The following is a 27,281-nucleotide window of genomic DNA, read 5'->3' as shown; positions in this document are numbered from 1 at the left end:
TGGTGCTGAGGAGTTTGTGCTGAAATTATATTCTTCCCAGCAATTAGTAAGATCACTTCATATCATCAGCAGTTCTGGAACCCCCCCCCCTCTCTCTCTCTTGCTCTTGCTCTTGCTTTCTCGCTCTCTTCCTGTCTCTCTCTCTCTTTCTCATGCATATGTGTATGTGGGTGCCAGCAGAGGATATTGGATATCCTCCTCAATCACTCTCTGCCTTGTCCTTTGACATGGGGTTTCTCACTGAACCAGTGCTTTTCTGCCCCCATAGCTGTGGGGTTACAGGTGTGTATATGCATAGCCTATTTTTACTTGAATGCTTGGATCCAAACTCAGGTCCTCATGTTTGCACAACAAGCACTCCTATGCACCGAGCCATCTCTCTAGTCCATTCAAGAAATTTTCTATAATTTCTCAACAGATCAATTGTCTGTATCTCAGCATCCTTTATGGTTGTCATTGCTTAAAAATATTTTATATTTCTTTAAACTAACACCTACATAGCACCTACTATGTGTCAGAGTCTACTAGGTATTTTTTATGAGTATTAACTAATTTAATATGTATAATGACACAATAAAGTGGACACTGTTATCATTCTGAATTTACAGATGACGAAACTATTATGTGATTGAAGGTCATGCATCTGACAAATGGAGAGCCAGTATTTGAGTCTTCCTGATGATTCCAGAGTCCGCTCTCCTGACCACCACGATCTGCTTCCTCTTGGAGGAAAAGCTTAGCTGGCAAGGAAACAAGTCAGGACACCAGGGACAGACAGTCAAATCCTAGCTATCAGACCTAGTATATTTTCAACTTGACTCATTTTAAAATAATCACTTTGGGTTTTTTTAGGGTGTATCAAGGTCAGAAGAAATCAAAAGAAGCTTTGTCCTACTATAAAAAGGCTTTGGAATACACCGAGATCATCAGAGGTGAAAAAAGTCTTGAGTGTGTACCAGTACTCAGGGAGTTAGCAGGTGTAGAACAAGACCTGAGATTCCATGATGCTGCCATCAATCACTTCATACAGGTAAAGTGTAAGTAACATATTGGACACTATAGCTGTGATAGACCCAATGCTCTTCATAAACAGAAGAGCCACAGCAGCTCCGAAAATATCTGACCTGGTCATTTGCTGAAGACAATTAAGAAAGACACTTAGCCAGAATAGATATTCAGCAAAGATTTTCTTATTGGATAGCCAAGTAGTTGAGTGCTGGATACTAGTCCCTGCTACCAATGGTACATTCCACAAACAGCCCAGGACTCTCTTCCTGTATACATGTATCACTTAAGCGTTATTTCTGGATGAAGTTGTTCCATCCCTTAGTATTTGTTTATTTAGAGCTTACTCTACTAAACTCACTAGAACATTTTAAAAAGATTTTATTATTTTTAATTATGTGCATGTATATGTGTATCTCTATGTGGATATGTGCACATGTGTGCCAGTGTCCAAGGAGGCCAGAAGAGGGTGTTGGAAACCTTAGAACTGGAGTTACAGGCAGTTGTTAACCTAGAGCTGGAGTTATAGGCAGTTGTGAGTTGTCTGATGTGGGTGCTAGGAATCAAACTCAGATCTTCAGCAAGAGAAGAGACATCTTTCCAGTCCCCTGACTAGGCTTTTAATTATAGTCATATATCTTTAACTGAACTGGCTTAAAGGTGCACCTGTCAGTTACTATTCTACTTTGTTATTATGAGAGTCCTCAGTGTGTGTGTCATTCTGAGTTCTGCAGAAAAAAGTAACCAATAGAACATGGAGGGGGAGGGAGGGATTGATGGGGGCAGGAGTAAATATGAATTGGTTTTGTTTTTTAAGGAATTGGCTCATGTGCTTTGGGCACTAGCAAGCCTGACATCCCAGGATAGTCCAGAAAGCTGGAAACATGGGCAGAATTTCTCTGCTCCCTTCTTTTGGGAAATTGTAGTATGTTTGCTCTTTAGTGCAACTGATTAGCTGAGGTCCACTCATGATTCACAGGAATTTCTTTTATTTAAGCCAATTGGTAAGAAATAGTAATGGCATCTACAAAACACAGTCTTACAACATCTAGACTGGTGTTTGACCAAAGAACTAGGCCACCAGAGTCTCAGCAAGTTGACACCTGAAACTAACCATCACAGTAAGTTTGCTATCTTTGTTTCATATCATCTGCCAAAAGCACTTTTTACATTTCTCCTAGAATTTAAAATATAGACTAACCTATTCCTGGTTTTTCAAATGAGATAATAATGACATGGTACTAAGAATACATTATAACTATGTCTTTTAAAATTTGTCTGACAATTTATACTCCCACTCACAGTGTGTTGGAGTGCCCCAATCTCTCACTTTATCTAGATCATCTCTTTTAATCATTATTGCCACTATGTAACATATTATTTCCAGCTTATAGATAAGGAAGACAAAAATTAGAAAGGTTGAGTGATATGCCCAGAAATACATATCCCGAAAGTGGCATTGCTCAGATTCAAGACTAATAGTTTTTCAACACGATTCTCCAGCTGATATGTAGAAGGGGACTGAGGAGACTACTGAAATAGGCAGAAGGTGACGGTGCCTGCAAGCAGGATGAAGACACTAGGAATGAGGATAGAGGAATTGGAGACAAATTTGGGAGGTATATAGGCCATGGAAATCAGATATGGTGAGGTAGGAGGAGAATCACAGCTGACTCAGATTTCTGGGAGTCTAAACCACTGGGGAAAGCTGATACTATATTCACAGTGGAGGGACAGGGTGAGCAGGTGGTAGAGGTGAGCTCCATACTGGATGGTCTGTCTATTGACAGCCAGGTAGTTAGAGAACTGGTCATGGAGTTCACGGACACATCCACTTAGAGAAAAGATGGATTACCTCAGTGGAGGAAGGAGTTAGAAAGGAAAGAGGGAGAAGAGAAAATTTTTGAAGGATGATAGAATCTTTAGGGAGTTTGGCATTCATTGATCAAATGATAAGAATAAAGAATTTACCAGATGGCATGTGAGAAAGGAAAAGAATTTACCAAAGAAAGATTCAAGAGATGTCTGTCAGGCCTTTATTGTAGAAATGTGGATTTGTCAGTAAGATAAGTGAGTTAGTTTTTGTAAAATGGTTAGCACAGTGCCTGAGGCATAGTGAGGCATATGGAATTTAAGTATTTCTCTTTCCTTTTCTGTTTTCTTTTTTTTTCCTTTTTTTCTTTCATTGATAATTGGGGCAATGACAAGGACAGAAAGCAGATTGTAGAGTGCAAGAATTGAAGAACCTCAAAGATAACTATTATAGTTAGCAGTTTCAAAAAGTGCTAAGGGCTGTGGAAGACTAGTCCAACAAGGTCTTCATAGGAAGATCTGAACGTGAAATGAAATTTGGCCACTGAGTATGATGCCCAGGGCCGTAAGAATGATGAAAATAGTCAAATGGGTATCATGCAGATAAAACATTAAATGTTCTGTTAAGGAATCTCAGCTTCCTCCTGATGACAGATGAAAGTTTTCAAGGATGAATGCTGACATCGGATTGTCAGTCCAAAAGGATTGCTGTGTGGACTGGAGAGTGGACTAGACCATAGACAAATATGCAGAGAACTAACCCAAAGATGACTGTGGCAGTCTAGGTAGGGGGTGAAGATGGCTTGGATTCAGAAGGGCACTGAGAATGGACAGATGTGGACAGATTTGAGAGTTGTGAGGAGTAGGAAAGATAGGCCAGGTGGCAGGTGCAGATGAGGGCATGCAGGAGAGGTGGCAGAGTCGGATTTCGCCAGGTGTCTGCCTTAGTTCACTGTGTGGTGCATGGCACCATTTCCTGAATGTCGGGATGCTAGCAAGTTTGTAGGGTTTTTTTTGTTGTTGTTGTTGTTAATATCAATAATTATAAATTTTCTTTTTTAAAAATTTCATATTTATATCTATATGCTTAGCTGAGTTTATATGAACTACATGTGTGTAGGTGCCTGAGGAGTGCAGAGAACATAGGTCAGATCCCTAGAGCTGGTGTTGTAGGCAGTTGTGAACCAACTGACGTGGGTACTAGGAATTGAACCCAGGTCCTCTGTAAGAGCAGCATGTGCTCTAAAACCATGGAGGCATCTCCCCAGCCACAATAATTCTGAACATTAAAAAAAATTTTAATTAATTGTATTTATTTGTATTTTTATGCATATGAGTGTTCTGTCTGCATATATGTAAGTATACTAGGTGTGTGCAGTGCCTACAAAGGCCAAAAAAGGGTATCAGATCCCCTGGAACAGGAGTTTGGGGGCATTGTTAGCCACAGTGTGGGTTCTGGGAACTGAACCTGGGTCCTTTGCAAGACTAGCCAGTTATTTTAAGCACTGAGCCATTTTTCCAACCACCAAACATTTACCAGAGTCACAGAAAGGTAGGAGTTTTTATCTCCTTCTGTTTTGTTTTTGGCAGTGCTAAGGATTGAACCAGGGGCTTGGCCATGCCAGAGAAGTGCTCTGTCACTGAGCTATACTTCTGTGGCATATTCTTGCACCAAAATAAAATTGCTGCAGTTAATTTCTAGAAGTTAAACTGCTAAAAGGAAGGATATGAATATTTTACAATATTTGATTCATGTTTGCATCCTGCCCCAGAGTTGTTTTGATTTATCTAGCCATTAGAGTGGCCTTTTTGTATAAGTGATGCCCCTACATTGATACATCATTTTCCCCCAGTTTGATAGCTTCTGTCAGGGTTCAGTCTTGTTGGTTCTCCTTCTGTATGATAAATGTGCAATGACATGTATCCACCACTATAAGTACATACGGAATAGTTTAACCCCGCTCCCCACCCCACCCCCCACCACCCTGCTCTGCTAATTCATCCTTCCCTCCCTGAACTGCTGGCAACCACTGACTGTTATAGTTTTGCCTCTTCCAGAATGTCATGTTGTTAGAATCATATAATATGTATTTAGACTGACTTATTTCACTTAGTAACACGGATTTATGTTTCTTCTGTGTTTTCATGACTCAGAAACCTTTTTTTCTTTTAGCACTGAATAGTATTTAGTTTACCCATTCCCCTACAAAATGTGAATTCCAAATTTTGTCAATTCTGAATGATGTTGCTATAAAATCCATGTACAGGATGTTGTGAAGACACGCATTTTCCACGCTCTTGGCTAACTGTTGTATCATATGGCAAGAACTGTTGGGTAAGAAGCTGCTAAACTCTTCCAAAGCAGCTGCAGGGTTTTATATTCCCACCAGCAGTGACTGAGAATCTGTGTTGCTCTGAGTCTTTACCAGCATTTGGAATTGTCACTGTTCTAGATTTTCCCCACTCTAATGGGTACATAGTGATGACTCATTATTTTAATTTGTGTTTTGTTTTGTTTTGCTGAGACAGAGTCTCCCTATAGCTCCAGCTGGCCTGGAACTCACTTTATAAACCAGGCTGGTGCCTCCTGAGTTCTGGGTTTAGAGGCGTGTACCACCACACCTGGCTTATGTATTATTTTTATGTGTATGAATGTGTTGTCTGCTTGTGTATAAGTGCACCCCTGTCATTCAGTGCCCTCGGAGGTCAGCTTGATCTCACAGAGATCTGCCTGCCTCTGCCTCCCAAGTGCTGGGTTTAAAGGTATGCATCACCATGCCCAGTAATTTGCACTTTCTTTGCTTAAATTTTTATTTTATGTACATGAGTGTTTTGCCTTCGTGTAAGTACACCTGTGTGTGCAGTGCCCATGCTGGCTACAGATGGTTGTTAGCTACCATGTGGGTGTTGGGAACCAAACCCAGGTCCTCTGAAGAGCAGCCAGTGTTCTTAACCACTGAGCCATCTCCCAGCTCCTGCATTTTCTTGATATGATTTGCCATCTGTACGTCTTTTTACAATTTTTTATTTAGTATTTTATGTTTATGAGTATATTACCTATATATGTGTAAGTGCACCCATATCATGCAATTCTCATGGAGGCCAGAAGAGGGCATCGGATTCCCTGAAACTGGAGTTCCAGACAGTTGATAGCCTCCATGTGGGTGCTGGGAATTGAACCTGGGTCCTCTACGAGAGCAGCCAGTGCTCTTAACCACTGAGTCATCTCTCCAGCCCCTGTAATCTTCTTTACCAAGGTATTTATTAAGGTCTTTGTCCAGTTTTTTAAAATCAGGTTTTCTTGCTGTTGAGTTTTAAGAGTTCTTTCTGTATTTTGAATAAGTCTTTATCAGAATCTATCTTGTACAGTATTTTCCCAGACTTGCCATTTTACTCTTTTGGCATTGTGTTTATCAGACCAGAAAATTTTAATTTAATTTTTTTTACATTATTTATTTGTATGCACATGTATGTGGACCTGCATATACTACTGTGCACAGGTGAAGATCAGCAAACAACCTGCCACAGTCTATTCTCCCCCTCTACCATGTGGGTTCCAGGGATGAACACTGGTCCTGAGCCTTGGCAGCAAGCGCCTTTCCCCACTGAGCCATCTCACTGGCCCAGAAAATTGTAATTTTAATGACATACAATTTATCTATTATTTCATGGATTGTGCATTTGGTGTTTTATCTATAAAGTAATCACAAAGCCAAGGTCATCTAGATTTTTCTAGTTTTGTATTTTACATTTATGTCTGTGATCTACTTCAAGTTAATTTTTGTGATGAGTATAAGGTCTGCTTCTATATTCATTTTATTGCATGTGCGTGTTCAGTTATTCCAGTACTATTTATTGAAAAGACTGTCTTTTCTCCACTGAGTTGCCTTTGATCTTTTGTAAAAGATCAGTATTTATGTGGTTTTAACTCTGAGCTCTGTGTTCCATTCCATTAACCTGTGTGTCATACTGTTCTCAAATCAGATAGTGCTAGACCTACAATTTTAGTTTTCTTCACCAATATCATATTGGCTGCTCCAAGTGTTTTTCCTCTGCATATACACTTAGAATCAATTCATCAATATCCACAGAATAATTTGTTTGGATTTTTTAATGGGCTTATATTCAGTCTATAGATCAATTTGAGAAGAACTGATATCTTAACAACATTGAGTCTTCTGTGAACACAGAATCAATCTCTCTTTCTCTCTCTCTAGTTCTTTCAGAAAATTCCCTTCATTAGAGTTGTAGTTTGATAGTTTTGTCACAAAGATCTTTCAATTTGCTTTGTTAGATTTCATTTTGAAATGAAAATTTTAATTAAATTTCATTAAATATATCAATGGGGGTGGAGGTAATGCAAATATGCTTTCAATTTCAGATTTTTGTCATTCATTTCTGGTATATAGGAAAACAATCAATTTTTATGTGTTGAGTTTGGTATAATTGCTTATTAGGCCCAGAAATAAATTTTTTTAATTTTTTCAGAGTTTCAATGTGTTATCTGAAATGAAGACAATTTCTTTCTTCCCAATCAGTATACTTTTCCTTTCATTTTCTTGTCCTGTCACTCAGAACTTCTATTTGAAAAGCAGTGATGAGAGCAGACAGCCTTGCTTGGTTTCTGATCTGAGAAGGAAAGCTTCAGGGTTTTCAACATTGAGAATGATGTCAGCTGTTCACAAAGTTCTCTCTAGTCCTAGTTTATTGAGTTTTGTTGTTAAACATGAATGGACTGGATTTTTACCAAATACTTTTCCACATATATTGATATGAAGGTGTGATTTTTCTTCCTTATCCTATTCATATTATAAAATATATAAATTGCTTTTAATTTTTTTATTTTTATTTTATGTGTATGAATGTTTTGGTTGAATATATGTAGGTGCACCTGTGTTATGCAATACCCACAGAGGCCAGAAGATGGTGTTTGATTTCCCTGGAACTGGAGTTACCAATGGTTGATAGCTACCTTGTGGGTGCTCAGAACCAAACCCAGGTCCTTTGCAAGTGCAGCCAGTGCTCTTAACTGCTGAACTATCTTTCCATCCTCTATAAATTGCTTTTTTAATAGACTCCCTTAATTTATTTTCATGATTAAATTGAGATCTACAGGCAAAGTGTTGGCTTTTCCTTTGTTTTACTGATTTCTAAAACTCAATGAAATAAACTAAATGATAGTATGTTCATTGTCATTCAGCAAGGGTCACAACTCCTGACAAAATTCCCAGAACAAAAGTGGCTTCTGCCTGGCGTGGTCACACACACCTTTAATCCCAGCACTCGGGAGGCAGAGGCAGGCAGATGTCTGTGAGTTCAAGGCCAGCCTGGTCTACATAGTGAGTTCCAGGACAGCTGGGGCTACAGGGAGACCCTGTCTCAAAAATACCCCCCCCCAAAAAGTGGCTTCTAAGACCCAGTATCAACAGTGTGCATTCAAAGATTTTCGAAGATTTGAGTTCAGTTAGAGAAGTATTCTTCAAAGCATGTTCCACAGTTTACCAGTGCATCCACAGAGTTCATAAGTCTTCCCAGAAAAGGCATGTGTAGTTAAATAAAGTCAAGACATATTGGTTAAAACTAAACACTTGACTCATTGTTTTACAGTGTGTTAGACTTGCCAATGTATATTTTTAATTAAGAGGAGAACCTAATAAGTCTGTGAGGCACTAGTGCTACAGAGGCCACAGTGTAGGAACTACTGGCTTACAGAAATGCAAACATCTAAAAGCAGGTGTCAGAAAAGCGAGTCACATATAAATGTGACCTTCCAGGGTATTAGGACTTTTCACTCTCAGGGATCTTCAGTGGGAAATGAATTAGCTAGTGCCTCTTGTTTATGAGACCCATGTTCACTATTTTATAGTACTTTCCTGTTTGTTTTCCCTATCTGTCCATATAGACATACATTCAGATACAGGTGTCCAAGCACATATGCTCAAATGAATAATTATCATACTTTTGATAATCTGGAAGCCTTTGGAGAGGCTGGTGAGATGGCTCAGTAGGTAAGTGTGCCTGCTGCCAAGCCTGAAGACCTGAGTTCAATCCCTAGTGGAAAGAGAGAACCCACTCCCAGAAGTTGTGCTCTGAATTCCACGTGTCCACACGCATAAAAAAAATTTAAAAATAATAAAAATTTTTGAAAGCATTTGGAAAATATCATGTCCCTATATCCCTGATGCTTCAGTGTATATCTTATAAAGACAAGGAGATCCTTTCATGTAGCCACAGTGTAGTTCTCAAACAGGAAGTTTAACAATGGTACAGATTATGTTCTTTTGTTGGTTATTCTGGTTTTGTCCTTTTTTCACTTTATATCTGGACATCACTTTATAACAATTTGTAGAAATCTTCCTCACTCCTGTGTACAAATGAATAATAGTACGTTTTATACATGTGTAATGAGTGTTTTCTTCAGATAATTTCCTATTTTGGGCATTGAGATAGTTGTCAAAATTCTTCAATTTTCATATCATTGGAATTGTATCTTAGAACAAATTCCTAGGCATGCAACTACTAGGTCAAACACAGTATGCCCTGGTAGTTTTATATTTCTGTGACTGTTACTGATATTTTTATTTCTGGCCGTGTTATACTTTGGACTTGCCTTTTAGCAGGGCTTGCACCATTTATATTTCCACTGGCCATCCATGAGAATGCCAGTTTTCCCACAGTCTGCTCCAACAAAGTGTATTGTCAATCTTTCAAGTGAGCTCTCATCTGATGGGTGAGAATGACATCTCAATGTAGTTCAAATTTACATTTCTATTTTTAAAAATGGAGTTGAATATCTTTTTATGTTCAAGGGAGTTTAATTCTTTTTTTGTGAATTGTCTTTTTGTAACTTATATCATGTACCAATTTATAGAGTTTCTTTTAATCTAGTTTTTCGTATCTGTTAAAGGTTCTTTATGTCTTACAATATTGATCCTGGTATCTATGAAACATGTTGTAAATATTTTCATCCTATTTGTCATTTGGTTTAAATTTTGCTCATAGTGTGGTTCATTGAGATCATTTATATGCCATTAAATTTATTCTCTTAAAATATACAATTTAGTGAGCTTGTTATGTTCACAAATTTGCAATCACTCTCTAGTTCCCAAACATTTTCAAGAAACACTGTGGCCGTTAGCAGTCATTTCCCATTTAATTCTCCTGGCAGCTTTCAGTTTTCTCTCTTATCTATTTGGATTTGCCTATTCTGGGCATTCCATATAGTCTGACAATGGATGGCCATTTGTGTCTGACTTTTTTATTTGGCACAACATAGTCATGGTTTATTCATGCTTAGCAAGTATTAATGCTTCATTCCTTTTATATGTTTCATTACATAGATATACTACATTTTTTCATCAATTTACCAATCAATGTTCATTAGGATTGTTTCTTCTCTGGGCTATTATGATTAGTGCTGATATAAACATGTGTACACAAGTTTTTATATGGACGTACATTTTCATTTCTCTGGGGTACAAGACTAGGAGTAATTGCTGAGTCATATGGTAACTATTTAAGTTTTGAAGAACCACCAAACTGTTTTGCAAAGGGTTCTCAGTATTTTATATTCCCAGCAATAATGCATGAGGGTTCCAACTTCTCCACATCCTAACCAGCACATCTTAATATCTGCCTATTTTACTATAGTTATCCTAGTGAGTAAAGTGATATTCGAATGCGTTCTTATTTTCATTCTTTACTAATGATATACATCTTTTTACGTGCCTAATGGCCGTTTTTATATCTTTACTGGGAAAATATGGACTCAAATCTTTTACTCACATTTAACAGGATTATTTGTCTTTTTATTGTTCACTTAGGAGTTATTTGTATATCTTGCTCCTAGACCTAGATGTTCATTGGATGCATGATTTGCACATGTTTTCCTCCATTCAGCAGATTGTTTCTTTACTTTCTTTGTAATTTGAGGAGGTCATCTGTCCACTTTTTTGGTAGTGTCATTTGAAGCACAAAATCTTTTAATTTTGATTGTCTAATTTGTTATGTTTTTCCTTTGTGCTTCCAGCTTCACATCTAAGAAAGCATTGACTAGTCTAAGTCCATAAAGGCATTTGTGTGTGTGTGTGTGTGTGTGTGTGTGTGTGTGTCTATGTATGTTGTTATATATAGATAGATAGATAGAGAGAGAGAGAGAGAGAGAGAGAGAGAGAGAGAGATATTCACAGATTTAAACTTACTCCTAAGGTTTTTGAGTTAATTTTGTCCATATTGTGACACAGAGGTTCAATTTCACTTTCTTTGCATGTGACTATCCAGTTGACTCAGCTCTCCATATTATTCCCTTGAGACCGGATGTCTCACTGACCCTGGAGCTCACCATTTTTCATCTAGTCTGGCTGGACGGCCAGTAAGCCCTAGTGATCCTCCTCTTCCCTGCACTCCTGCCCCCAGTGCTGGGGTTACAGGTGCACATGGCCGTGCCCAGATTTTTACATGCATGCTGAGGATCCAAACTCTGGTCCTCATACTTGTGTACTCTTTACCCACTCAGCCATCTCTCTAGCCCCTAGAGTTTAAGTTTTGCATTTACTTGGCAAATTCTTTCCTAATTATGTTTATGTGTCATCTTTGTGTGTGAATGTAGGTACATGCATGCATGCCATGGTATGCTTGTGGAGGTCAGAGGATAACTTTTAGAAGTCAGTTCTCTCTCTCACTGTGGGCTCCAAGAACCAAACTCAGGTCGTCAGTCTTGCTTAGCAAATGCTTTTATCCACTGAGCCATCTTATCAGCCCTTGTTGTTTTTGATGCTGTTATGAAGTGTTTTATTAATGTCTTTTTCTGAGTCTTCATTGCTAGTGTAGAGAAAATAAGTGACTTTTCACATCATCTTGTATACTGCAACCTTGCTGAACTTGTTTATTAATGATTATCTTTTGTAATGCAGTTGTCTCAGTGTCTTCAAATTTTCTCTCTTCTGTTGCATTTAATTTTGAACCTAAGTTGGAAATGTTTCCCTCCACCCAAGTTATAGAGGAATTCATTTGTTTTTTAGAATACTTAGAACATTTGAAGGGTAACTCTTATTTATTCTTGAGGCCAATAAAGATTAGAGTGGTTTGGGGGCAGGGGTTGTTGTTTTTTGTTTGTTTGTTTTTGTCTTTTTGAGACAGGGTCTCCCTGTAGTCCCAGCTGACCTGAACTCGCTATGTAGACCAGGCTGGCCTTGAACTCACAATGAGTGCTGGGACTAAAGGCATGTGACCACGCCCGACAAGAGAGTGTTTTTAAATAAATGTTTTTAGATCACTTTTAAAGAGATAACTTTGGTAAAGTGAAAATAATATTGGATTTGAAGTCAGAAAGTCAGGGTTGGCATCTAGACCCTGTGTTTACCAGCTGTTTGATTATAGGCAAGTCATTCAACCCCTAAACAACAACAGTAAATCTACAGAAGACACTTTGTGCTTCACAGAACTGCTTGAAGTTTCAGAAAGCTAAGAGCTTTGTGAGCTATCTGGCCTGCTGCCAGTATAAGCTGCTTTTATTTATTAATAGTTATTATTAAACATTTATCAATGTTCTCTTTTTCTTTAGGAGATTTACCTGAGATATGGAAAGGTACAGAGTGGCCACAGGTCTCCAAGGAAACCTATGTCTGAAAGGCATTTGTTAAATATACACAAAGAGGTTTTGTTGTCTTCCCTGTTGCTTTCATTCTTCATTCCTTTAGAGTGAGAGAAACACCCAGAGAGAAAAGACCTTTTATTTCCCATAGAATGTAGAAAAGTTCCACAGTATTTTAGGAACTAGCCCATTAAAATGGAGAAAAATAAACCAAGTCCTACAGAGGCACCACACAGCGAATGCAGCAGTTCCAAGAACTTATGAAAGAGCATCACCCGCCCATCCATCCCTCTGTGGTAGGGCTCATGAGAAAGCCAGGGAGATGGGATTATTTCTGAAACTCCTTACTGAAAAATTTGGCAATCGAGCCCTATTTTCCTGTCTAAAGAAAACCCACATGATTTTATTTGTGTAAGTGTCACTGTGGTGCGTGTTTTCAGAGGATATAAGTTAATGCTATGCTAGCAGATTGCTGTTTCATATCTCTGACACTTGAATGACATAGCTCTCTATTCAATATCAGGGCAGCTCAGCCCCAAATTTAGGGAATTTTGATTTGCAAAGTGTCATGAAATCATTGAATATAGCAGCCTACAAAAGACTTCGGGGTCAGAAAATCTACCTTCTGCATCTAGCTGTAGTCAGGGTGAGGGTGCTGACTGCTGGATGCCCATACCTGGTTCCTGGCAAGTGCAGAACACTCTGTGAATGGGAGTATTTCCCCCAGCCCTTGTTATTTGCTGTGTTTTACTACATGTATATAACTCATTTGTTGAAAATAATAAGAATAAGGCTATTTTTATCTGAAAAATAGCAGATTTTATTTAAAATTAGAAAAGTTATAGAACTTAATGAAGGTTTTATTCTTTATAAAAATTTCTCTGAATAAGATAATCTAGGTGACATCAAGGGGAGGATTTCAGTTTCTTTTAAAGTAACAGTTGCCCTTTGTGTCATTGATATATGTTCTTAATTTTTTTTTAAGGAATCAAGCCTTATAGAAAATACAAAGAGATAAGCCATAGGTTACCTCTTCTTACCAGAGTTAGGATCAGAGCCTGGGCCCTGCCAGGCCCTAGCAAGTCAGGTTCAACCGTCTCTGTCCTCAATAGTCCAGTCAAAGACACAGTTAATAGTGAAAGACAGAAAAAGGAAATTTATTTAGTGTGGCCACTTTGGGAAGAGGAACAAAGAAGCGAAGTGACTTCCCTACCTCAAGCCCCTGACATGAGGTTTAGGTTTAGATAGGCAAGAATTATGCAGCCCTGTCAAGGTGCAGTCCTGCTCATCAGAATTGCCTAGGTCCCATTCTCTCCCACAAGGTGGTCTGACAAGTTGTAAATCTCTTTCCAAGAGACAACACCCTGCTCCCACCCTCCCACCCCCGGCTGACAGCAGGGTGCCACCCTTTTCCTTCTCTAAGCATGGGAGTCTTGGGGCTATTTCCATTTCTTAGGGACCATTATTTGAATACTTTGATAGCCAAAGGGAGGGGTACAAGTGTCTCTTTAGAATATCTCCATTCTTGTCAGAGTGTTTACACTTTCTGCCTAGACATGCCCAGTGTTGACACTAGTTAAACATCTCCCTTGTGTTTGGAGATGTGTCTGGAGATGGGTATAGATTAGGAGACAGAGTAAAGAGGGGAAGAAAGGGAGGGCAGGAGGAAGGGAAAGTTGACAGCCTGAAAAATGAATGAATACTACTGCGTCATAGTATTCATAAAGCCAAAAGAATGCCTAAGAGGGGAAAATATAGAAAGAGTTCTTATGTAATCTAAATGAAAAAGACAGCTTAGTAGAAATCCAGACAAAAGACAGGAACACTTTCTAGTAAAGAAAACAAATTGGCAATGGCCATTTAAAATTAATCCTCAGTCTCAATTGTTAAAGAAAAGTGTCATGGTTGGCTTCCTTTGTCAACTTCACACACCTGGGAAGATGGAACCTCAATTGGGAAATTTCCTCTATTGGATTGGCCGGTGGCCATTCCTGCGAGGCATTTTCTAGATTGTTGAGTGATATGGGAGGGCCCAGCCCACTGTGGGTGGTGCCACCCCTCAGCGGTGGTCCTAGGTTGTATAATTAAGCAGGCTGGGCACCGATCAGAGGAGCAAGGCAGGAAACAACATTCTTCTGTGGCCTCTGCTTCAGTTCCTGCCTCCAGGTTCCTGTCTGATTTCCCTTAAAGATAGTCACTTGGAGGGATAAAATACAATAAACCCTTTCTGCCCTAAGTTATTTTTAGTAAGAGTGTTTTATCATAGTAATAGAAAAAGTGAACTAATGCAAAAGGCAGTTTAACTGCCTGCTCATTGTGACTAGGAAATGAGGCTAAGAGGGCTAAGCCCACCTTGCGATGGTGCCTACATACATTTGGTGTATTTGGTGTATGTGGGGGTAGGAGTATCTTTGTATGCACACATCTCAGCATTTCTGGAATGATATACAGGAAGCTGTTCATAGTGATTAACTATAAGGACTCAGACTTGGAATGGGAGGAAGGATGAACCATGAAAACACCAGGGAGGAAACAAGTTTTTCAGTTTGTTTCTTCTTTTCTACCATTTAAGATTTTAAGATTTAAAAAAAAAGTCAAATGCGTTTAAAAATCTAGCTAAATTTTAAGAAAGCTCATACTTGTGATAAAAAGAAGAAACTATAAGCCCCTGGCATGTCTATTTTGCTGACCATTATAGAGAAATAGGGCTTCTTCCCAGCCCTTTGGAGGAGCCAAAATTGACATCTGGAGGACAGCCACTGAGGACTCTCTGTGACTATTTAAAGAAATGGGTCGTGTCCAGGGCCTCTGCTTTTAAACACTGTTGGCCTCCAGTGACTTCTCGTTCATGTAATCCCCCTAGGGATTCCCAGGACCATCTCTTTCTTAGCAGAGCTCTCTAGCAGCCCCACATCCCCAGGAAAGGCTTTCCTACTGGATACAGACCGAGAGGAAAGGAAATGGCAGCCTTGGGCTGTAACCTGACCTGTCTTGCATAAGGACATCACCTCAAAGCCAAGGGTAGAATGATGATCTGCGATGAAACTGAGAGGGGAAGCCTGACAGTTATAAAACAAGCACAACCAGCCTACGGCTCACAGTGACACGTGGGCCTGAACTTCTGTAAATAAAAGCATGCATCTGAACCAAAGCAGAAGGTGTAAGATACTCCAGTGCCTGTTCCACCCACCATCCCCCCTTCTCCCTTCTATGGTACACCTTAGAAGCTATCTGGGCATCCATATATTAGTACTTCACTCTCCTCCCTGGACAATGCACTCCATTTATGGACAGAACCTACCATTTTTAGCAAAACCTTTCACTGACCCTTAAATAGTCCTTTGTTACATTGATAAGAACATCATCTTTCTGTAAGTTCAGTTCATTTGATAACAAATGTTAGGCCAGGACAGTATGTAATTGGATTTATAGGTTTTAGGCTGATTGTCCTATACTCCATGTGACCTTCACACTTCACTTCCCCATCTGTAAAGCAGGCTGGTGACATCTCTCTCACTGGTCACTTTGGATTAAGCAATGTAGCATACAAAAGATGCTTAGCATACCTGGTCCTTATTCAGTGTTAGTCCCCTTCTTTCCTGTGTTCCTCCCTGGTGCTAGCTTTCACTTTGCAAAGAGATTCTGGCTGTTTATTGCTAACCTGAAACTTTTGTTATCTCTTCATGTTTGTCCCCATTACTCAGTTTTAAGTTACAAAGGTACCCTGAGCCTCTTGTGTATTTACTCTGCACTTTGCTATAAGAAAGACATTTCTCTTTGAATCTGTGATTCTCTAATCATTACCAAGTGGGAGAAAAAAAACTATCCCCTTCTTAAGGACCTATCCCCAAGGTCCTTAAGAGCCAGGAATTCCACACTCAGACCCTCCCAGGGTTTTGAATGTGTCTTGTGGACTCTTACAGCAGAAGTAGAAATGCGTTCATTCCTTTTACTGCCCAGTAAGTTTTCTCCCCCAAGACATACTGTACATTTCACAAATGCAAGGTGACAGGCCAGTTAGGTAAGAGTCCACAAGACCTGACTCTGGGCATGTTTATTGGCAGATGGATCAGAGGGGATGAATCTGTGCTTTCCCCAGAAATGCACCTGAGGTGTCAGAACAGAACAGCCACTCTGTCATTGGCCAGAGATTGAGGGAGCTGGTCTGTCTTGGTAAGACTCATGAATGAGTTTCTTTTTTTTTCCATAAATTATCTTGTTCCATGTGAGATAAAGGTGGTTTATTTTCTTAATCCAGTCAAGCCTATTAGCTGTCTGAATTTGGGAATGTTTAGCATTCTTCCTCAACTTTAGGATGATAGCTAATAGACTTATCATAAGGTAGTGAAAAAGAAGAGGAAGGAGGAGGAAGAAGAGGAGGAAGAGGAAAAGGAGGAGGAATAAGAGGAGGAGAAGGTGAACAACAACAAGAGGACATGAGGGGAAATCCCTACACATGGAGATTAATAACTAATGAAGGAGTCAGTGTGATTGCACTGAAGAGCCCCAGTGGGCACCGTTACCTGGGCTCTGTGGAAGCCAGCAGAGGAAAGCAGGACTCTTATAATTCTGTCCACTGCTTCCTAATCCTTAAATGCCCTCAGTGGTATATAAAAGGGATGTACATTTATTTACTCACTTAGCATTGCTCCAGAGTTGTGATTTGCTTGAGTTTGGTAGGATTGTATAATCACCAGCCTTGTTAGTTACTTTCCATGTGCATCCCCTGAGGAACTCAAATACTGTCACTCTCAGTCCTTGTCACCAAGCCCTCTTGTTCCATGGAGTCTCTTTTAAGGACAGCCAGAAGAAGATGGAAACAGTGGATAGGCTTCCAGGCTATTTGGACCAACTTCAATGGAAGGGTCTCTGCTCTTCTGTGTATTCTGAGAACCGTGGATGATTTTGTTTGGAATAATGAGGGATCCTTGAGGAAAAGAGTGTTGAGAATCAGTGGTACTCTGGTGTCTTCATTATTTTACAAGTTGCTTTTTCTACTCAATGCTGTTTTGAAATGTAACCAGATTAATATGTGTGCGTAGAGATAAATTGTTATATGAACAAACTGCAGTACATTTTTCTCTTGCTGATGGATACTTAGATGGTTCACCATTTTTGCCATCTCAAATAATACTTGCGTGGAGTTGAGGGCATTTTGATAGACAACGGCCACTGAACTCTGAAGGGAAGGAGAGAAGGAGTGGGAACCCAGGAACAGTTGACTAGAGAGCTGTAGAAACCATATGGACATGCAAAGCCACAGTGCCTGAGCAAAAGAGAGTCTGTGAGCTGGAGGATCCAGAGGTGGCAGTGAGTAACCAGTGTTAACACCAGGAGTGCAAACAGAACCCTGGGTGCCTGAGTGTAAAGTGAGTCTTTCAAAAGCCTGATTGGTACAATGTGGTTTGGGACATTTGCCCAACGCTTTAATTTGTTCCTTCTGCTCCATTCTATGTTCCCCATTCTATGTCCTGCTCTCAGCCCCAGAGGCTGATGCTGAAGTACCAAATCAATGCCCTTGCTCTGACAGTCACGCAGCCGGACCATGGAAGGAGAGTGGAACAGGGACTCCCTCCCCTGGATCCTCTCTTTTGGGTCACAGCAAATGGTAGTGAAAGCTGCTGTTCTTTCCCTACCACTCGTCTTTGCAGCAGGATAGATGTGCCATGTTTACTCTACTGCCAGGGACAGCAAAGCACCAGCCTTGGGTCTGACATTCTGTTCTGTTGGTTAACCTGCATACAGAAGCCCTCTTTTCCCTTGCTTCAGTATTCACTAAAAGTGATAACAGGGGGAAGGCAGAGAGGAAGTTCACTGCGTGCTAAAGCGTAGTAAGAGGAATCATCTGTATGTCTATACAAATTGACCTACCCCACATTTTTGTGGCTCATCTGTAATCTTTAAAACTGGATCTGCTGGAACTTTTCTTATGTGAACTCTTAACCTTAGCACAATATCTGGCAAGTAGAAAGCACTTTAAAATTAAAATACATTGAATGAAATAGGAATAAATTACGTTAAATTGAAATGAATGGAATTTTACTGAATAAATGAGATGCTAATTCCACACATTTTAAGCATTCTGGGTATACTACCCCTCCCCACTTCCTCCAGCATATGGTTCTAGAAAGCTTTGTGAACATCAAATAATAAATTAGATCAGAGGCTGAATTTCCGAAATGAATAATGAATAATAAATATTTGCTTATACAGTATTAGCATCTCACATAGGAATATGTTGAGGTCAGGAAAATCTTGTGATAAATTCAGATCCCCTTAAGCTTTCTGGACTTGATTTCTTATTATTGTAAGCTTTTTTTTTTTTTTTCTTTTTCTTTTTCTTTTTTTGACTATTAGTGTCACTTTTTGCCTCCAAGGCAAAAAGCAACTTCTGATCCTTTAAGAATATGTAATTATTCATTTTAAAATAATTTTGATAGACATATTTATTACATTCCCTTGCATTATAATAGTGAGCAGAAAATAAATAGAAAGTCTTTTGAATTGGCGTTTTAGTCAGTCTAAAATAGGCTGTGTTGGTGTGGTCTTTGTAAAGAGCTGAGGAAAACCCGGGCATCACACCCAGATTGCTGTCCTCCAGTGATGGGTGGCGAGAGATAGCCCAGGGGGAGCAGAGCTGCAGTCTTGGGCTGTTTGGGGGTGGTTCTGCTCTTTCTGCACAAAGCTGTATTTTCAAATACCTGTTATTTCAACAGCATTTCAAGGCAGAGTTTTAGACTGGGCTTTTCATACCAAATTAAAGACAGTGACTAATTTGGGCTTTCCCAAATTACTTGTTCAGTTCTCTATAAAGAACTCCAAATAATGAGAAATTTTTTTTCTTTTTCTTTTTTTTTTTTTTTTTTTTTTTTTTGGTCTTTTTGAAACAGTGTCTTCCTGTAGCCCCAGCTCGACTGGAACTCACTACGTAGACCAGGCTGGCCTCAAACTCACAGAGATCCACCTGCTCTGCCTCCCAAGTGCTGGGATTTAAAGGTATGCACCACTATGCCCAATGAGAAAAATTGTTTTAAAGAGCAGGATATTGTTCACATATGCTGTGAATTGTGGCTGTCCCAATACGGTAGTTGAAGTGATTGCCTACTGTCTTCACTTAGACTACCAAGTTTATGTTTCTGCCCCTTCACAAAACAATCTTGTGTGTTAGCACAGGTTTTAACACATGACAAATGAGGAGACAGTCTAGTGTTGCAGTGTTACCTCCACCTTGTTCACCTCAGAGACACATTCACATAGTTACCAGAGGTGCAAATGCTGCTTGATGTGACTGGGAAGGCTTCATTTCTTAACTCAGAGCTCTCAGTGGCTCAGCTGGGCTGCTCCTGGCAGTGTGGTGGCATCAGTTGGTGAGGTCTCACATCATGGCTGGTAAGATGAATGGCAACATTCAAGATATGGTACAGAGAACAGAATTTGAAGTCAGACTATTGAGGTCGGGGCTAACCTGCATCCTTTACTAGCTGCGAGATATCTGGGCCATTCACCCTACTTTAGCTTTCCATTATTGTAATACATACCTGAGAGAATCATTTAAAAAGAGGAAGGTGGGGCTGGAGAGATGGCTCAGCAGTTAAGAGCACTGGCCGCTCTTCCAGAGGCCCAGTTCAGTTCCCAAATGGCAGCTAACAACCATCCTTAACTCCAGTTCCAGGGAATCCCACACCCTCTTCTAGCCTCTACCGGCATTGCACACACTGCACTGCATACATGAGGTGTACTTATATACATGTAGGCAAAGCACTCTTATACATAAAAATATAAAGAAGGAAAGAAAAACTTTTTTAAAAAGGAAAGATTTATTTTGGTTATAGTTTTGGAAGTTGTGGTCCATGTTTTATGTACAGATCCTGCTGCTTTGGGGTCTTTAGGAAGGCAGCACTCAGCAGGAGTATGTGCCAGAGCAAAGTTGCTTACTTCATGGTGGCCAGGAAATAGAAAAAGGAGGAGGCTGGAGTCCCATAGTCACTGTGATGGCATGCCTCAATGACCCGCCACCTCCCACTAGGCCCAACTTCTTTAAACGGTCCACTACCTCTCAGTAGCACCAAGCTGGGGACCAAGCCTTTCATACCTGGACCTCTAGAGAACATCCTAGACCCAAGTGATAGTAGTTACCCATTCAGTAACCTTCACTTTTTTTTAAATCTATGAAATGAGCATCATAAAAAGTATCCAAAAATTAAGTGGTATATTACAAATGAGACAAAACTGAAGTGCAGCTTACATCAGTTACTGGCTGTCAGAGCATTCTGCCTACCCCAGTCTAGTGTTTCTCCCTCTGACACATTGTATTCTTTCATCTTCTTTGTTAACTTGGCTGGATTTAGGATAACCTAAGAGATACATCTCTGGATACTTGAGAGGGGTTTTCCAGAGAGGTGTGACCACAAAGGGAAGACACACCCTGAATGTCGTTGGTATCAGGTAATACACTGGGGTCCCAGGCTGAATAGAAAGAAAAAAATGAGAAAGGGAACTACTGAGCACCAGCACCCTTCTCTTTTCTTTTTTTAAAAATTTTATTTATTTTATGTATATGAGTATATTGCCTGCAAATGCACCCGTGTCATGCAATGCCTGCAGAAGTCAGAAGAGGGTGTCAGATCCCCTGAAACTGGAGTTATGGATGGTTGTTAGTCACCATGTGGGTACTGGGAACTGAACCTGGGTCCTCTGCAAGAGCAGTCAGTGCTCTTAAGCACTGAACCATTATGGGGCCCGCGGTCCCGCGGGGATCGGTCCCCTGCGCGTGCCCTGGAAGGCAGCGAGTTCTGCAGGGATTCTCAGTTGCGCATTGCTGTCCGCCGCTTGAGGTGCTGAAGGTCTCGCAGCACCGCGGCTCTGCGTCTCTGTTGTGGCAGCGGGTCTCAGCTTCTCCGCTGCTTCCCTGCATCTTCCGTGGCTCTCTGCTGCTGGGGGCTTTCCCCAGCCATGTCCGGCCCTAATTTCACCTTTGCACTTTCCTCAAGGTGCGAGTTCCACCGGCCGCTGGACCACGCGGGAAAGTACAGGGCGGCTGAAGCTGGGTGTCCGTGAGTCGATGACGGAGGAATGCTGCCCCCCAGGGAGACAGTTCCTGCTCTAGCTCCAGCTCCGCTTCTAGCTCCAAATTATTGAGAGAAGACTGGGATATTTTTATACTGTAGGGGCAGTGGTAAAAGCTTTAGCTGATAGGTATTTTGGGGATGCCTCATTTGCGTGTGGAAATGGGCTCCCACCAGGCTGCCAAAATGCTTGAAAATCACACAGGAAAGCATGGCATTTCCAGAGACAGGGGCCATGTTTATGTGGCTGCTACTTCACAAAGGAGTCAGGAAAAATGCTGGGAAGACACCCTGTTGTGAAAGGAGTCTCTGCATATGGCTCTGAGCTCGTGAGCTATCCGGACATGAAGAAACTTCTACTTTACACAACAAAGATTCCCAACAAACCATCTCTCCAGCCCCCCTTTTGCCTTTGTACCTGAAGATACAATGTAGCCAGCTCCCTCACACTTCTGTCATCATGCCTTTCCACCATGGTGGACTGTATCTACTTTTTTTTTTTTTTTTTTATGTCTTTGTGACAGGGTCTCCCTGTAGCCTCAGCTGTCCTGGAACTCACTATGTAGACCAGGCTGGCCTTGAACTCACAAAGATCTGCCTGCCTCTGCCTCCCAAGTGCTGGGATTAAAGGCGTGTACCACCACACCCGGCTAACTACTTTTAAACTGTGAATGCAAATTGTTTTTGTCAGGAGTGAGAGACATAGCTACTAGCTACCACCTCACATTAATACTTTTAACCCCGCTTTCTGTAGCTGTCCACATCCTGTCCATGCTGCTCCTATTGTAGGCCTTCTGAAAATATGTTTATTGCATGAGTATAAACATATCACTCACAGTACTTTTTAAATTCTACATGTTGACAGGAGATGTTTAGTAACTTTTTTCTTTGAAAGGGTATGGTTTATATTTTATTTGAAAGGATTTTTTAAATTCTGTGTTCATAGGATCACAATTTTTTGTTGTTTTATTGTTTATATTTTGTTAAACAGTTTTTAAAATGAGCTTTATTACCAAGAAACTAGGCAGTTTACCATACTAAGGCAGCTGCCATGGGCCACATGCAGAGGGCAGGAAGTGGGTTTGGTGAACAGGCAGCAGGGATCAGTATGTGAGTGGGCCAGGCTGTTCCTACTGTAAGTAGGGCTCACTTTCTGGGCTGAGCATAGGCCAGGAGCTGAGCTTGCCTGCTTCTTCCGCACAACATTGGTGCTTTTTACTTCTTGAAACTCCTCCCTTTTTCTTTGCTGACTCTAATGATCAGAGGCTTTTAAAGGATTTACTTTAGGGAAAGGCCCTAACCACAGCATTAAGCCAAGTGGACTCAGCATCCAGAGTTCTGACCTCCACTTAATGCTTTTCAGATCCCAAAAAGTCAAATGCACTTGCACATCAGTTGTTCCTTCCAGCTTGCTGGAAAGTTCTTTGGCTTTATGCTTATCACTGCAAGACAGTATTCTGGTTGCTATCGCCAATCATGTGAACAACTTGTTTCTTCTCTGTATGGTGACAGGCACATCTCATCGTCATGAGTAAAAACCCCTCCCCAGAGGAGGTTGCAGACTCTGCACTCTTTGTTGCCCAGGCTGCCATTGCTTCTGAGATTCCTGACCACCATGGTAAGAATGAGACACCCTCCCCCCTCACCACATACTAGCACCATTGTGGGGGTGTGACCAGTGTGTGGGGTTGTGACATAGGCCTTCTGCTCTTGAGCAGCTTCCCTGGGCTTTCCCTGCAACCTCTCTTAAAACTTTCCCTCTTCAAAACAAACAGCCTTCCATCTAAGTAACAACTAAGAGCCCCAGGGAACTCACACTGGGCTAACAGGGAAATCTCTGCTTTCTAAGACAGCTATTTTAAAGGTTGTTTGGGAGCTATTGAAGTAACAACTCTGAACTCCAGGCTCTTTCAGGCCAGAGCTTTCAACATGGGTAAACTTACACAGTTTCAGGATTGCAAAAGGAAGCTACCATTCGCTGTTATATATTTTCTTATCCTGTCATGATAGGTGGAACCTGGGGCATTGGAGAGTCTCTGTTCTGCCATCCTGGGTATCCTGTCTGTCTCTGTTGACAGGAAGCACATAGTCTTCTGATTTTGTTGTGGTGATCAAAATATTCAGAAATGGAGTGTATCTCATAAAGAAGACCTAGAGATATATTTCAAGATATCAGGTTGAGATCACCATGAATGAGTCCAGTGTACCAGAATTCATTGTTGTGAAAGCATGAGGTTGGTTTGGGAAGCAGGTGTCAGGCCAATAGACCAAGCTTAGGAGATGAAGGGGAAGCCCTAAGGGGCAGACTGGTCTAAAAAGATCCATAGGCCAGGTAGGGAACTATGACATGGAGGAACAGATAAAGGAGTTCCCATGTTCAGCTGCTTGTCCATCTACTTTGCAGATCCCTCCTTCCCACTTCCTAGGGCTTGGGGTACCTTTCAGACCTAGAGGAACCTGACTAGAGATGGAGAGAGGAGGCAGATGACTTGTTGGGTTCTCCCTCCTTGGAACATTCTACACATACTAGTCAGACTTGTCTTCAAAATCAGCAAAGAACCAACATTTTGACCAGCTCTCTTGGTGCCTGAAATTTTTAATGGGGAAAAGAAACTTCCATTCTACCACTCTTTAAAAAAATATTTTATATTGTTTTTATTTTGTGTATGAGTGTATTGCTTGCATGTGTGTAAGTGCAGCCATGTCATGCAATGCCCATGGAGGTCAGAAGAGGGGATCGAATTTCCCTGGAACTGGAGTTACAGATGGTTGTCAGCCATCATGTGGGTGCTGGAAATCGAACTTGGGGTCCTCTGTAAGAGCTGCCAGTGAGCTTAACCACTGAGCCATCCCTCTAGCCTCCCCTGCCCCTTTTCAATATTTTTATGTGTATGTCTATATGTGGGTATGTTCACATGAGTATAGTGCTTACAGAAGTCAAAAGATGGTGTTAGATCCCCTGGAGCTGATTTATAGATAGTTGAGAGCTGCCTGATGTGGGTGGGTACTGAGATCAGGTCTTCTGGAAGAGCAGCAAGTGCTCTTAACCACTGAGCCATCTCTCCAGCCTCCCTGTTGCCACTCTGTCACTCTTAAAACATTTCAAATACAGATGTTTGACTGCAACCCTGAGAATAGCAGAAGTCACAAATCCAAGTGTCTTTAGGAATCCAGATGGCTACAGCCCTCCAAATGTCTAGGCAGTACGAATGTGCAGGTGGTTATAAGAGGCTCTGAGTGGCAGCTAACAGTTGACTGTAGGTTGAGAGGGACACTACAGAGCAGTGAGGACCTTGGCAAACCTAAGAAGCCTGTACCCAGCCACTGGGCTCTGGTCACCTGGCTCCTTATGGCAGGCAGGCTTATATTGGCATGTCTGCTTTTTTGAAAGAGTATGAGCATATTGCTTCCAACCAGGGTGACTTACATGGCTTTGGGATTCTGAAGGATGTTGTATTCAGGACTCATGATTTTTCTCATCCTTATGTGATAGTTAGAACAGCAAGCTTTTTTTTTTCCTGTTTTTAAAATCATTCTTTCAGTCTTCATTATGCTGAAATACATATAACATAAATTTATTAATCATAACCACTTTGCATTTCTGGTTCCATACTATTTAAACCTTTTTTTTTCTGTTGTTGTTGTGTTGCTGGTTTTGAGACAAGGTCTCACTGGATAGCTCAGGCAGGCCCTAAACTCAGGACAGCCTCTGAGCCTCCTGCCTCTGCCTCTTACCCAGTTCCAGATCCCTAACTTCTAGCCTAGAGTGAGGATGTTTGCCAGATATGCTCCTTTTTTTTTTTTTTTTTTTTTTTGGTAGTTCCTGGGTTAAGACAACTGTAAGGTTCTAAGGATTTAAAATGGCAGGATGAGGGAAAAAAGAGTCCAAAGGCCCAAACCCTCTCTTTCTACCTAGAGGTTGTTCTGGTTCTTGGCTCCTTATCTAGTGCTCAGTACGCTCACTTGTTGGGTATATGAATTGACTGGAAGCCAACAGAAAGTGTGCTTGAAGATGATTTTGTTCCATAGCTATAAAGTTATACCAGTTGCTCTGTACAGCATAGACTCAATGACAATCCAAGTTGAATTAGATATGTGCAGATAATAATGTATGTGAGAATTAAGTGACTCATAACTCCATAGCACATACTGGCCTTGCTTTTAAGTCAGAAAGCATCACAGTTCTGTGAGATAGGTGTAATTATCTCCAATTTGGGGATGGAGAAACTGAGGCAATGAGAAATGTCATTTTTCCAAGCCAGTGAGTGGCCAAGGCCTGAGCCCAGGCAGTCATCCCCAGAGACTTTTTATCATTATGTTATATTATAGGGACTGGCCCTCCACCTATCACCTTCTCTTCCCTATCCCTGCCCAAGAATCTATGGAGCTTGGGACAGACAAGGGATCCAGGAAGAGTGAAGGCAGCCTAAAAGCAAGGATGGGAGGACCACTAAGAAGAGCCAGGACCCAGAAGCCTGCTTGGAGCACTGGTTGAGTGGCACCCAGAAAGCCACTACCAATCAGAACTGAAATGTGTAAGGAGTGCAATGGTATCTTCTGAGAGTGGGGATTTGGTGGCTTTTAATGGGAGGGCTGGCTTCAGGAGCACAAGCAGCAGATGTCTTGGGGAATAATGAAATGGCAACTCTGACAATTCCAATAGTTGAGTGTCCTTTGTATGCAGGTGCTGGCACTTTCATAAACTGCTCTGTTAACCCCTTTAACAACCTTAGAAGCAGGGCATGACCTCCTACTTTACAAAGGCACTCCCACAGCCAGCTTTTCCTATCAGAATGTTCCGTCAGTCTAGAGAAGCTTCTCTCTCTCTCTTTCCATTGCTCTCTACCAAAAGAAGGAAGTGCAGACAAGCCCACAGGCTGCTCCTGCACAGAACCCTCTTAGACTCAGCACCTACCAGTCCTAGGATGTCAAAAATGCTGATGACTTCAGTGCCTTTCTGCAGAAAGTTCAGCCACTGCAGCCTGAAGGGGAGGACATGCTAAGTGAGGATGCATCAGAGAAGCTGTGGGGCAGAAGGACATGCTGGTTGTCCACAGCAATGTGAACCCCGAGACAGCTGTGCAAAGCAGACAAACCCTGGTCCCCAAGCTAATCCGAAGTGAATACATGTGAAGAGCAACCCCCAGCTATTCCAGATGTTTCAACCTTTGAGAGCTCTGCTGTCAGACTCCTTGCTCCCTCTGTGGTACATGAGTGGAAAATGAGCTGGCCCGGCCAGCATGGAGGAATCCAGGTTTTGTCCTGGCTTGTACCTACAAGTGCTTATGTGTGGTATGGGCAAAGGGGGAGCATCCAGAGTAGGACCCAAGGAGTCAGCTTCCATCCGGAAATAGGAACAGGACAGACACTGGCCAGCCAGGGACTACAGTGGGGGCCCAGACGAGTACATTCCCCTATTTTTCATGCTGTCATCTACTCAGCTATCCCCTCACATGGCAGAAGCCACCATGGCAGAGGCATAAGAAAACTATCCAGGGCTGAGGTTTATCCAGGCCTCTGCTGCCCCCAGCAGGGGGGGGAAATGAAAGGGGACTACATGGAACTTACCGGCAGAAGCCACCATGGCAGAGGCATAAGAAAACTATCCAGGGCTGAGGTTTGTCCAGGCCTCTGCTGCCCCCAGCAGGGGGGGGGGAAATGAAAGGGGACTACATGGAACTTACTGAACAGAGCTAGGGGAGGTCAAGTCCCCCATTGCTCTCATCCATACAGAAGATCACCTGGAAGCAACCTTGCACGTCCTCAGAGTGTTAAGGGGCAATCCGAGCTTTAATTTCTCATGTTTA

General features: G+C 41.4%; 1 protein-coding gene across 9 annotated transcripts in view; it reads left to right on the top strand.

Annotated features, from left to right (window-relative positions):
• Positions 1-27,281, top strand: part of Ttc23 (tetratricopeptide repeat domain 23) — a 99,547-nt gene that overhangs the window by 45,837 nt on the left and 26,429 nt on the right. For 5 of the 9 annotated variants that reach the window (XR_003850425.1, XM_008838681.3, XM_029566212.1 and 2 more), the window contains 2 exons: positions 853-1,030; positions 22,987-23,092. The exons of 1 other annotated variant lie outside the window; for it this stretch is intronic. Coding sequence is in view for 7 of the 8 variants with exons in the window: in XM_008838681.3 (XP_008836903.1) it covers positions 853-1,030; positions 22,987-23,092 (284 nt within the window). In the remaining variant the exon portion in view is untranslated. The remainder of the gene's footprint in view (positions 1-852; positions 1,031-22,986; positions 23,093-27,281) is intronic. 3 more of the 9 variants (XM_029566213.1, XM_017799540.2, XM_017799539.2) reach the window with 1 other exon arrangement.

This window comes from Nannospalax galili, unplaced genomic scaffold, assembly GCF_000622305.1.
Source record: "Nannospalax galili isolate Female #2095 unplaced genomic scaffold, S.galili_v1.0 scaffold759, whole genome shotgun sequence".
Classification (NCBI taxonomy): Eukaryota; Metazoa; Chordata; class Mammalia; order Rodentia; family Spalacidae; genus Nannospalax; species Nannospalax galili.
This window is presented reverse-complemented; position numbering and strand designations above follow the sequence as displayed.